The 13,434-nt window shown below is 41.9% G+C and overlaps 1 protein-coding gene across 7 annotated transcripts in view; it reads left to right on the forward strand.

Moving 5' to 3' along the window:
* Window positions 1-13,122, forward strand: part of CD2AP (CD2 associated protein) — a 196,539-nt gene extending 183,417 nt beyond the window's left edge. For all 7 annotated transcript variants that reach the window (XM_073625279.1, XM_073625277.1, XM_073625278.1 and 4 more), the window contains 2 exons: window positions 5,096-5,159; window positions 6,656-13,122. In XM_073625279.1, the coding sequence (XP_073481380.1) occupies window positions 5,096-5,159; window positions 6,656-6,697 (106 nt within the window). In that variant the 3' untranslated portion in view covers window positions 6,698-13,122. The remainder of the gene's footprint in view (window positions 1-5,095; window positions 5,160-6,655) is intronic.
* The last annotated feature ends 312 nt before the right edge of the window (window positions 13,123-13,434 follow it).

Genomic DNA, 13,434 nt, shown 5'->3' on the forward strand with positions numbered 1-13,434 from the left:
GTAATCTCCCTCCACTATGTCTGGCTGCATTGATTTTAACTGTGGGCAGCTGAAGCTGCTGCCTGTTCACTTCCTGGGTTTACACAGAAGCGCACCTCCAGCTCTGCACCTCTCATTGGCCCTCTTATGGCTCCCCCCTTCCTGGAGTGAGAGAGAGCGCTGTGCATGATGTCCTACGCCTAGGCTTTTTACCAGACAAGAAACAGGAAGTGGGCTGTATAAGGTATTCACTGGCAGAAAAAAAATATTATTTTTGTTTTTTTCTGCACACATGTTTAAAAAAATCATTTTTGGCCTGAAGATTACATAAAACTCTCAAAATTATATATATTTTCTGAAAACCGACACCCTAGACCAGTGGTTCTCAACTCCTGTCCTCAGGACCCACGAACAGGCCAGGTTTGCAAGATAACTGAAATACATCACAGGGGATATAATTTGCTGCTCAGTGATTGCAGTATTCTAGTCTGCATCTCCCCACGATAATACATAAAATCTGGCCTGTCAGTGGGTCCTGAGGGCAAGAGTTAAGAACCACTGCCCTAGAGAATAAAATAGTGGTAGTTAAAAAAAAATTTGTCACACTTTTGTCACACGTTTGTCACACATTTGTCACACTACCGTAAAGGTCTAGGAAACGCAACTTATTAGTAAAAAATACACTAAAGTGAATTCTGGGGGAAGCAAACACAATAAGTTACCCAGTTTCTGGTAAAATATAAAAGATGAGGTTGCACTGAGTAAAAAGATACCCAACATGTCAAACCTTGAATTTGTGTGCGCTCGTGAAATGGCAACAAACGTCAATTACTTATATTTTTTATAGACAAACTTCAAAGGCCCCCTAGGTCATCAGTTTAGTGTTACGGAGAAGGTCTGTTGCGAAATATTGCTGTTATTCTGGTGTGTGCGATGATATGTAACACGAGTATCACAATCGATATTTTCAAGCATGGGCACCCCCAATGCGTGTGTTTACCTTTGTACATGCGCATACAGTGGGAGGAGGGCCTCAAAATGTCTTTTTTTGGGGGGGGGGGGGGGGGGGGCACGACAGGGGTAATTTAATGTGCTTGGGTATAAATACATTTTTTTTTTTCGCAAAAAAAATTATGACTTATTTTTTCATCACAAATTTGCTGTGAATCTTGCAGCTAAAAAAAGATGGGACCAGTTTTTTTTTTTTTTTTTTTGTAACAAATCTTACAGGTAGAAGATGTAACATGTTCCCAAAGATGAACTTCTCCTTTAACCTTTTCACAGCCAAAGCCGTTTTTGTGTTTTTTTTGCACACGTTTAAAAAAATCATGTTAGGCCTGAAGATTACATAAAATTTCCAAACATATATTTTCTCAAAGCAGGCACCCTAGAGAATAAAAGATTTAATCAAATTTCAGTGTGCACTTTTTTTGGGGGGTTGGGGTTTATCAGGCAAGGGTGGGGTGGAATTTGAGAGGGTTGGGCATCTGTCAGTGGAGGGAGGGAATGGTATTTGAGGGGGTTGTGAACACCCATGCAATCCGATTCTGGTGCAGACGAAAAAAGGGTCCTGCAAGACCCTGTCATTGGCAGGGAAGGGGTTATCACTAGGGGGCGATCAAGGGGTTAACTGTTCCCTAGGTGTCTATCTAACTGGGGGGGAGTTGTGACTGACTGGAGGAGGAGACATATCGTTGTTCCTACTTAGTAGGAACACACGGTCTGTCTCTACTCCCCTGACAGAACTGGGATTTGTGCGTTTACCTACACAGATCCCCGTTCTCGCTCTGTCAGGAGCGATCACAGATGCCCAGCAGGCATGCGCATCGGTCCGGGGATCTGCTATATAGCATTTTAAAAAAGCCGACGTATAGCTACGGCGATTTGCGCATCTGTGTTAACCTGCCGCAGTATAACTGTGGCAGCTGGTCGGCAAGCGGTTAAGGTTTGGCATGTTGGGTATCTATTTAGTCGGTGCAACCTCGTCTTTTATAGGTTACCAAAAATTGGGTAATTTCTTGCGTTTTGTTTGCCCTAAAATTCACGTTTTTTTTTTACTGAAATTTTGCATTTCTAACCACTTGCTTACTGGGCACTTAAACCCCCCCTCCTGTCCAGACCAATTTTCAGCTTTCAGCGCTGATGCTCTTTGAATGACAATTACGCGGTCATACAACACTGTACCCAAATTACATTTTTATCATTTTTTCCCCACAAATAGAGCTTTCTTTTGGTGGTATTTGATCACCTCTGTGGTTTTTATTTTTTGTTAAAAAAAATGTAAAAAAAAAAATTATATTTTTTTATATTTTGTTATAAAAATTTGCAAACAGGTAATTTTTCTCCCTCATTGATGTACACTGATGAGGCTGAACTGATGGGCACCGATAAGGCAGCACTGAATGGTGACCCTGCACTGGTAGGTTACACTGATAGGTAGCAGTGCTAGGTGGTACTGATTGGCACCACTGGTGGGCATTGATAGGTGGCGCTGGTGGGCACTGGCAGGTGGCACTGGCAAGCGGTAATTGTGGGCACAGATTAGGCGGATGTGCCTCCTTCCTCTTCGGGACCGGTGTCCCTTGCACATAAGCCGGTGATCGGCTTTTTTTTTGTTCCTCACGCTATTAGCGTGAGGAGAAAAGAAAAACGATTACCGAGCTTTTGTTTACATCACGTGATCAGCTGTCATTGGCTGACAGCTGATCACGTGGTAAGGAGCCGAGATCGGCCCCTTACTCAGATCGGTGATCACCCAAGTCTCAGTGACTCGGTGATCACAGCAAGCGTGCAAAGGGGAGGACGTCATATGACGGCCTCCCGGAAATTCAGGTCCACGCTGTGGCCGTCATTTGGCTATAGCGCAGACGCCAAGTGGTTAAACGTGCAGAAAATGCAAAATAATCTGTGGAGGTCACATGATTCCTCTGGCGGGCGGAGGACCAGTCTGCAGCCAGATACCATCGGGAAATGCAGATGTAACAGGAAACCTGTCGCCTCCACTTCCATGTGTTGTTTCTAATGTCTATTGAATATTTGTTACGTTAAAAGAGAAGTATGGGTTTTTTTATTTTAGATTCATACTTACCAAGGGAGATGCAGTATAAGACCGAGCCACCGAACATCGCCGATGGCTCCGTTTTCACAGATCTCCAAGAGGAGAGCTGCTGACTGTCTCAGTCAGCGTCTCTCCTCTCTGCTTCTCCGCGCTCACTGACGCGTTGAGCTGTGGAGGGGTGGGGAGCGGCCGTCTCAGTGGCTCGCTGAGACTGCCATCAATCAAGGCAGCTGGCGGATCCATACTTGGGAAGTCGGGATGATGCGGTGCCTCGACGGATGGCAGTGACGTCAGCGCAAAGCTGCTCTCTGCTGACAACAGGTCACAGGAGTGCAAAACGAATTACACTCCTGTGACCCAGAGGAGAAGCCCAGCCAAACGAGCTCAGGACTTCTCCTTTTAAAGTTCATTAACAAAAAACAAAAAAAAGTAGAGTGGACGTTATGCTTCCTTTGGACAGTGGAGCTCCAGCTACAGCTTTTCATTGTTACAATAAAGTTAAGGGAAAAATAAAAGTGAAGTGAAGGCCACCTGCTTTCTGTCAAATGTGGAGCTTGACTCTGCAGCCTGACCCCTCTCGAGTTTGCCAGGCAGGGAGGGGGGATGAGTCATAAGAGGGCCAATGAGAGCTGCAGAGTTGGAGGTGTGCCTCTGTGTAAATCCAGGAATTGAATAGGCAGCAGCTTCAGCTGCCCACAGTTAAAATGGATGCAGCCGGACTTAGTGGAGGGAGATTTCTGCAGCATATTTGGCAAGCACATAATCACATAATATTTAAAATATGCAAAGTGGTTGGAGGGAAGCTTCAGAATGGCAAGGATGTTTTTATTACAAATTATGTGAACAGACTGCAGTTCCTCTTTAAAGTTTTGCATTCCCCTCCTTTTTAGTCCTGGTGGTAACAAGGGCAAATTGCGAGTGGATCTCTCTGAGGACAACAGACGGCAATGGTGAAAATACAGGAATAAAGGGGAATACAGCTTTGGAGCAGGTTGATGTAGATTAGGAGGTTGCCAAATGCACTTGTCATTGAACTCTGAATGTTCTCAGAAGTGTCCTGAACCGATCTCAAGCACAAGCTGAATGCACCTAAAATCAAGCTGTATTTGCCTATAGGCATGAGACCTAACTTTCCTGTAGAGACTATTAAAGTGACTTTGTCATGAGAAAAGTATGGGGCTGCCTTTGCAATTCTTTTGAAAAGGCTAGAGACCTGGCTCTGTCTGACTTTGGTCTTTTTCAGTCTCAGACCTCAAACAAGCATTCTGCCACTGAGGGTCAGAACTACTGATCTCTATACGTGCTCCTGGTCAGCTTTGAGGTCAAAATGGCAGAATGATAGCCAAGGGACTAGCATTACCAACAGAGCGTTTAGTAATGGCAGCCTCTATTAACATCTCAGGACAGTTCCTTTAAGAAACCTAAAGATCACTTCTGTTCTGCCATGTTTGCTGATGTCTTGCTTAGCAGGTTGATTAACGGAGACTTTTAATAGTTTGTTAAATTGCTTTTAGTGGGGGGAAAAAAGTTTGCGTTTTCTAAAAGCATGCCTAGTGCTAAAACCAAAATATTACTATGTTGCAACTTTTAGTTTTTAAATTTGGTGCCTGAATAGTCTTTTTTTTTTTTTTTTTTTTTCCCTCCAGGCATTTTTCCCCATTAATTTTTTCTGGTAAATAACTCACTTCTGTCCTAACAATGCTTACACCTCCACTGTATGTACGGTGGGGGGTCATGGTTGTCACCCAGGCTGCTTTCCTAATTTGGACTACAAAGAGGTCTTCCTCTATTTATCTCCATTAGATAGGGAAGAAGAATCTGTGATTTGCAGAGGATAGCTTGTAAGGTGATGAGATTGTTTTCAGTTTAGCTAACAGAGTGACAAGAGTTTCCTTTTGGCAGAATTAAGAACCATTTCTTGTGCTTTCTGAAAATGTTTGTGGCCTGATAAGTTTAAACTAATGCAGCCATCACATCTAAGATGCAATAAATTTCATTTTTGTGCTTAGCTTTAGATATGTAATAGTACTCACACTTCTATTTTTTTCAATTCTTCAGGAAAGAGATCGATAAATTAAAACATGACCTAGATGAGGAAAAACTGCTACGATCCAGTTTAGAGGTAAATGAATTCAATTCAGCCACTGCTTCCATCAGAAAGATTAACCGCCTTTTTTTGTCTTCCTTACTGGCCCAGTGGGCTCAGGCCATCATACAAGTGTATGGTTTTAAGGATCAGGTGCCACCATTGCTGTAAAAGCCACTGGTCCCACCCCGCTGTGTTTGTAATCTATTGTTAACCACTGTTTTTCTAAAGAACTGAACCACGCTGGAAGTGGCATCAGTTATAGCTGGCTGGCAAATGGCTCGTTTGCCAGTGTCCTGTAAGTGGCAGTATAACCCAAATGTTTCAGGTTAGCTAAATCCTGTGTCCCTTAATGAACTCCAAGAAAAAGGTTTTATGGTAGGTACAAAATTCTTTGGTTGCGAGTAGGGTAAACCGGTTTAAAGTGATATTAAAGTCTTGTTTGTTTTTTTTAAATAACAAACATGTCATACTTACTGGATCCTCTCTTTCTTGGGTCCCACGCTGGCGCTCCTGGCCCCTCCCTCCTGCTGGGTGCCCCCAAAGCAAGCAGTTTGCTATGGGGGCACCCAAGCAGGCGCTCTCCCAAGCCGTGGCTTTGTGTGTCCATTCACACACGGAGCCTTGGCTCAGCCCCGCCTCTTCTGTCTACTGATTGTTTCACTTGTAATTGGCTCCCGCCAAAAGCCAATCAGGAGTGCGCGTCTCCGAAGAGCCAAGGCTCTCGTTTCGACATTGCTGGATTGAGAGGGGGCTCATGTGAGTATTGGGGGGGCTGCTGCACACAGGTTTTTTACCTTCATGCATAGAATGCATGACGTTAAATAACCTTATTCCTTTACAGCCGCCACTTTAAAGGATATGTTCACCTTTTGTAACATGTTACACCCATATTCAGGATGTAACGTGTTACAATCCACCTGGCCCCCTCATCCCTGTTATAGGCGGCGGGGAATCTTCTTCCCCCGCTCTGTCACAATCTGCAAAGAATGTGACCATGCGGGGCTCCACACGCCCGGCCACATCATTCATTCACAGAGTTCTATGAATGGAAAACGACAAGGTCCAGCAGCCTTTGCAGCTGTCGGCTTAGATCAATGAAATACCACGACGTTGTTCATTGATGCTTCCTGTTAGTGTCAGCTTACACTATCTGCTGATCCTGGGTGCAGTGCTTTCCAGGCTTCCAATTAAAAGAAAAGTACTATTTGCAGGGATTTTTTTTTTTTTTAAGAAAGCTGGTTGAGGGTGAGTGAAAGCTTTAAAAAAAATATTTTGCAAAAGCTTGTCTGTACGCTAAACCAGCATTAAAAAGCCGTACCTAGAGTTGACAAGGCCTTGGGATGTTGGTACTGCATGCAAGCTTACTCTGCATCTTGCTGTCCCACTGTGCTGTGGTCAAATGAGAGAATACAGTCACTATTGACAGCTCTTTCCTTCAAAATGTTTTTGTTTTGGCTTTGTGGACTCTGTTTTGCAACACCCTCTCTGTAGTTTTCCCAGAATAACTCTTCTTTTCCTCTCTCCGTCAGATTGAGATTGAGAAGTTGAAGAAAGCCATACAACTGACATGAGATAGACATCCTTTTGCATCTCAGCATCCTCTTCATATTTTCAGCCTATTCCACTTATGTGGACAGAAGGATAAACACGAAACCAAGTTTTATTACCTGTTCACAATAAGACACAGCTGCGGTTTCATTTGTTTCTGCTCTCTGCCAATACAATACGAGGCCTTACTTCTTATGAGCTGGAGCGGCAAGCCTTTTTTTTTTTTTTTTTTTTTTGTTTTTTTGTTTTAAACTGGGTTTGCTTGAAATACTACTGAACTTCTGTGTAAAGAGAGGGAATTATGTATCAGACTTTTATTAAATACTTCTATTGTAATTTTTTAAATGTTTATCCTATAAATATGGTGATATATATATATATATATATAAATATCTTTTCAGATAATCTGTAATATAGTCTATCAGGGGTCCAAACGAATAGCCTTAGATTTATTGCTAGCTGTTATTTTTCCTATTCTTGGAAAGGGAAATTGACTTATTTTTTTTTGGTTTTGTATATTTTAAATAAAATTTACTACAAATTCCCCCGGTTGTGCCTGTGCACAGCTGAGTATTAATAACGAGCTGTGTATAACATTAAGATTTCTATCATATAGCAAGATGTTAAAAATCTATGTTGAAAGCATCTGTCATATATGCATATTTAGCTTTTTTTTTTTTTAATATGTATATGGAAATCAAGTCACTTGCACTAGGATTTAAAGAAGGGATTGTGTTAAAAGGTGAGTCCAACAAGAATCTGATTAATACGTTTTCAGTGGACTGAGGTCGGCTTGACTGCCAGCTGGCTTGTTAAAACACTCCATGACCAAAACAAATCCAGACTTCACCCTCCTGCCACACACTTGATATACCTCGCTTGACCATTGGTGTCACCTAGTTTTCTGATCAGTTCATGTGTTTCTTCAAATTGGCCAGCAGAAACCAAATGGCATCTCTGCTTGGTATGAAATTAAAGTGACTCTGTTACCTTAAATGAAAAAATGAAATAAAATATTCCCTGCCCTAAAAGAATGTCCCACTATATGTTCCTTGTTTGAGGGCTACAGACTCCTGAAGAAACGTCACTTATGGCACTTCTGGGAGTGTCTGATGTCTGTTTCCATTGCCACATCATGTGGTCCAGTCCACCAACTCCTATATCCTATAGTGGCGTAGAGGCACAGCGCTTGGTGGCAGATCAGACATCCAGGATAGCTGGAAATATGTCAGATTTGGAGATTCTTCAGGAGGCCGTAGATCTTATAAAAGACTAAGGATTCCAGAGGAAAAGTTCTAGGAATAGGTGACAGGACAGGGGGGTATGAACAATCTTCTATTGCAGGGAACTTTTTATGGCCTTTTTTTTTTTTTTTTTTTTTTTGTCTTTAAGGCAACATTCTCTCTAAGGCTTCATTCACATTTTTATGACTCCAAAGTAGCTTGACTTTGGGGTGCAACTTTGATACAGCCTTGACACAACTTTGGATGGGTATGACTTGGATGCGAATTTGGCTTTGACCAAAGATAATGGACAACTTCAGACCAAAATAGTGCATGAACTACTGCATTTTTAAGTCACACATATATGAATAGTTATCATTGGAAAGCATGGGGTATGACTTGTCATTCCGGATGACAAGTCGTACAGGTGTGAATGGACACTCAACCTGTCAGAAATGTAAGTGTGGTTCTCCTGGTAAGCTGGCTGTTTTGCTGATCCCCCAGCTTCTGTACTTTGAATCACAAACGCTAAGAGTAAGTATACAGCTAGTGAAGTAAGGTTTCCTGATTTGTCAACTGTCAGTCACAGACACAGTAGAGTTTCAACATGAGAAGCGAAATGGCCTGTCCTCAACCATAACAGCAAACAAATTGTTCAGTAGTCAGATTTCCTTGATATAATATCAGGTGTGTGGAGGAGCAGGCAAAGGAAGATCTTGGATATCAGGGAGTCAGAAAGTCCTTGCTGGGGTCACAGACAGTTTTAACAAAGATGGCGGAGGATTGAACCAACCTGGGTTTACCTGTAAATAGAAAAAAACTGCTTGTGAGTGGGGACACACCATTTAATGCAGTAAAATGGGAGCATTTGCACTTACACTGGATTGTCTCCTATTAATACCATTCCATATACCCATTGCTGATATGTTTTCCTCCATTGTTTGTATATCACATGAAAGCTGCCCCTCTAACCCCAGGCCTTTCAGCCTGACGCCTAGAAAGACTGTTCAGCTCTATGCAAAATTTTTTTACCCATGTATGTTTCCAGGAAAAAAAGTATAAATATAGGTAAATTTACTCCATGTCTTTAAGATATTTTTTTAATTGATATCCATGCAGCCAGGTTGCAATTGTGCATTTCAGATTATGATCCTTTTGTTTAAATTAACTGTGATTATATAAAAAGATATACTGGTTTTTCATGTATGTTTTTATATTCTGTAAGATTTCTATTTTCATGTAACAGTGTTTGATTAGGGTTCATGTTGATGGGAGTCATTAGATACAGTCAACACCGGCCCAATGTGGGTAGGTGTTTCCTTTGCTATGAACACAGACCACTTGTGTTTTTGTCATCCACTGACCATCCATATTTGTCACAGCCTCCCAGTGAGAACAGCCCCAAATGCAGGGTTTTTTTTTTTTTGCAAGATTTCTGTGGCTAACTATTCTAATTTATATTTTGTTCCTTTGATAAGTTTTTCTGGCAGGCAAACAGCTCTTTGTTTTTTGTAATTGCCAGAGACTGAACATGCCTTTTGGTAACTTCCAGCTCTGGTGATGATGTATGCGTCCGAGATTCCGGTCTCTTTTAGGTTATTAAAGCCTAACTAATTGTTCAGTTTAAATTGGGTAAATACATTCAGGGGCGGTTCCCACTTCTGAGATGTCAGACATCACATGTGAAGTCTGTGCAATGCAAATTCAGCAATACAGATGGTATGGCTGAATTCTCATCACATTCGGACCAATGCGGGCAGGACCCTTTTTTTGGTCTGCACCAGAATCGGATTGCATGGGTGTTCACACCCATGCAATCCGATGTCTGTCTGAATTGACAGTTTGCACTGCGATATACGAACTGATCTGGGGCTGTAATTAACTTTGTATTGACACTCCCAGTGGTTCACATAGGGCAGTGTGAACCGACGGCAGGAAACCTGTACTGGATTTGCAGGGTTCCCGCATCGCTGCAGTGTGAACCGAGCCGTGGGGTGCATCAAAACAAATGGTTTTACAAAAGTCTTACAATTCAATTTTTTTTTAGAAAGCAGCTACAGCCTTTGTAGAAAAGACTGTCTTCTGCCAACATGTTATGCTTTGTATGGAAGTAGTGGTCTCTGCAGAGGTCTGACACACCCCATGTTGAGCCGGTTAAAGCTCCTTATAAAAAAAAAAACGCCTGATTGGAGAGCTGGCTAAAGGGGGAGGTGCGGATCTCTGCAGAGAGATTGCAGCTTCCACACAGGTTCTTCTCTGCATGTTCACTTGAGCTTTAATTTATTTTACTTGCTAGAGAGTGCAGAGGGAGGGAGATTTTGGTGATTATTAGGGGTATGGCCACTGGACTCTGTGGAATAATAAAAGTGAATATTTAAGCCACCAAAAAAAAAAAACTTAGCGGTTCTAAAGTCTAAATCCCCCCCCCCCCCCCCAATCCACTCCATTAAAATACAAAAAACAAAACCTGTCACAATATCCCCCCCAGCCCTCCCTCACTTATACTTACTCGAGCCCAATTTCAATCAAGTGCTATACATGAGAGCAGCGGCTCTCTCCCTTACAGGGCAGGTGGATAGCAGTGGGGGGCAATGGCTGTCAATCAAATTCTGTGATGGGGGCTGGTCAATGTGTGTCTCTCCCTGTGTCTTAAAAGACACAAACAGGACAGCTTGGGGGCTAGCCTGCACAAGTGCCCCCATAGAAAACATCTTTCCGTGGGAGCACTCGCTGAAGAGTAGGAGCCAAGAACACACTGGTGGGGGACCTGAGAAGAGGAGGACCTTGGCACCTCTGTGCAAAACCATTGCATAGAGCAGGTAACTGTATATACTTTACAATGACTTTAAATATAGATTTTGAGAGGACTTTACTTTTGCACTCCTACACTACCATGTTTTGGAAACAGCTATTCCGTTATTCTGTATTCAAGATTAAGGCTCTGGCTTTTGATGGCCCAATGCCAACCACTACGGTTGTAGATTCCTGGTTCCTGCTGCTGTTAGTACTCATTTACACTTCTCTGGGCACATCTTGGATACTTCTTTAAAGTGGGCCTTGCACTCCTTGCTTACAAGTAAGTGAAAAAAAAAATATATTTTACTCAGATTTCTTTTGGCTTCTGTGGTGCAGCGGATGACATAATCCTCCTGCTGATCACATGCCTGGGAATAGTGAGAACTCCAAATCTCTTGAGAAGCAGCTGCAGCACAATACTGGAAGTATATTCTCAGTTAGATTTGGAGTACTCCTAAATGACCGGAGCTAACAGGAAGAAGGATAATATCAAACTTATACGGTGTTTCAGAAAAGGGCAGAGGGAGGCACTTGGGAATCCCACCTTGCATTTTAGATGGAAGGCCAATTTTAAAATGGGAGTATTGATCCTTGCATTTTTATATCACTGGTCTGTGCTTATATATGTGTCATTTATTTTGCTAGGGAATGCATCCCCACCCAAAGAGATGCCTGCATCCATTGATGATTATTAGTGTGAGCCCTAAATACTTTAATGTAAGTTCACAAGTGTGATATTGTCTTAAAAGGCAAATTACAAAAGCGGTTTTCATCTAAGACCAAACCTGGACTTTAAATCGTGGAATTATGTGCAATCATAACTGGAAAATGAATGAAATTTAGTGAACGTGTGTGTGAATTATTGAGTTCTGTTAATCCTTCATTAGTCATGACTGTCTACTTTGAATCACAGATTCTTAAACTGTTCATTGGATCATTTGTGGGGTGTTCAGAAGTGGTGTGACTTTGCAGTGACATGGTCATATGCAACTGATCTGCAGCAGTTCCCTCTTTTGCATCACCACCAGTCAATTTTCTTGAAAACAACTTTGTGACCAATGCATGTGCCTTAAGCCCAATGGGGTTCCTAAGAATAGGGGATAGTGGTGCAGCAACAAGAGCCTGAAATTGGTTTTTTCCTTTGCTTTAAGTGAGGGCGTTACTCAAGCAATCAATAGTTGGTGAATGAGTGACCTCACACAGCACTACAATTGTCCTTTTTTTTTTTTTTTTGCAATCAATCGCTACCTGACCAGTACCCTAACCACGACCTTTTATCCTAATCCTAACCCCAGTCATGAGGCTGTTCTGCAAACATGGCGGTGGAGTAATCTCCAGTTCCAATGTTGGGATGTGTAAGGAAGCTGTAAGGCAGTGCATGGCAAACTGTTTTTCCCATTCACTAGTTATTCTGACCATGTGCAATCATCACATGTCCAAAATAGCCAATGAAAGGTGGTGTTTGCTTTCTCTTCAATGATAATCCACTCTTTTAAAAGCTCCTAGTTGTGATCCAATTTGGTCATAATTCTTGTATAGTTTAAAAATCTCTAATAGAGTTTCTTGACATGATATCCCAAGTAGCTTGGCCAAACACCATTGACTGTTATATATTTAGCTGGATAGAGAGAGGAGAAAATCTCTGATGCCGCACAAGCACGTATATGTGCAGTGGTAAAATGACAACCTCAGCCTGGGCTCCCGCCAAACCAGGCCCCCCTCCAACGCATTTCGCTCTGCCCCTCCGTGCTTAATCATGGGGTGTTATATATTTAGCATTTGGTGCAAATGTGATCATTCAATAGTACGGCTGCAAATTGCTTGTTGGCCCACACTGCTGGTATTTGGACGTACAGAGGCGGCCTACCTCTATTTTTCATTATTTGCTGTTGAGTTTCTGGCAGAGAATGTGGAACAGCTTGATTCTAAGAAGTGAAAGAGCCATAACTGTAAGAGCCTTCCCTGTCACAGACAATAGGTCATCCTCTCCAACCTGCTCTGGAACTACTAGTGCTAGCATGTCCGTTCAAAGCTTGTACTTCCACACTATGGAGCATCTGGATGGTGCAGGTTTTTACTATAGCATGCTCAGTCTGTGTCCGTAAATGGGGGATTTGCATGGCGACAATCAGTATAATATGGAAATAAAAGGCCTTCTTTTTATGTGTAGCAATAAAATGAATGAAAGCACCATGAGGTAATTTAACAAAGTAATTTTTTTTGTAAGCTGCGCTGGGTGTTACTAGCCAGGCAAAGTATCACACTAAATGTCTGTTTTATGTTGTATTTACCAGGGAGAGAAGTTTATATATAAACATTCCAAATCCTACAAAGCTGCTTATGTCAGCGCATCAGATGGGCTGTTTACACTCGCTGTAATATAATGCATGCTTTCAGGGCAGATAATAAAATGATTGAATTTTCACAAAGTCTCTTTGGGTTTTATTAACTTTGTTTTTTAAAAGGTCTGCAAGTTGATTCAGAGGTACTTATGGTAATGAGTACACATAAACTACAAATTCATTGAACTCAATGGTAGCAGAGAATTAAATGAGCTTTCATTTAGAGGAGAGCCTCAAGTTTTTTTCAGGTTTCAGTTTCTATCGCTGTTAAAGGGACTCTTTGCAAAGCCTTAAATGATGTATATTTGTGTAAGTTCAGTTCACTGGCTTTTTTAGTATTTAGAACTTTGATGCAGGTGGTGTTCATCACGCGCTTTATAAAGCCAAACATAAGTAAAA

This window comes from Aquarana catesbeiana, linkage group LG04 (assembly GCF_042186555.1).
Source record: "Aquarana catesbeiana isolate 2022-GZ linkage group LG04, ASM4218655v1, whole genome shotgun sequence".
NCBI classification, from domain to species: domain Eukaryota; kingdom Metazoa; phylum Chordata; class Amphibia; order Anura; family Ranidae; genus Aquarana; species Aquarana catesbeiana.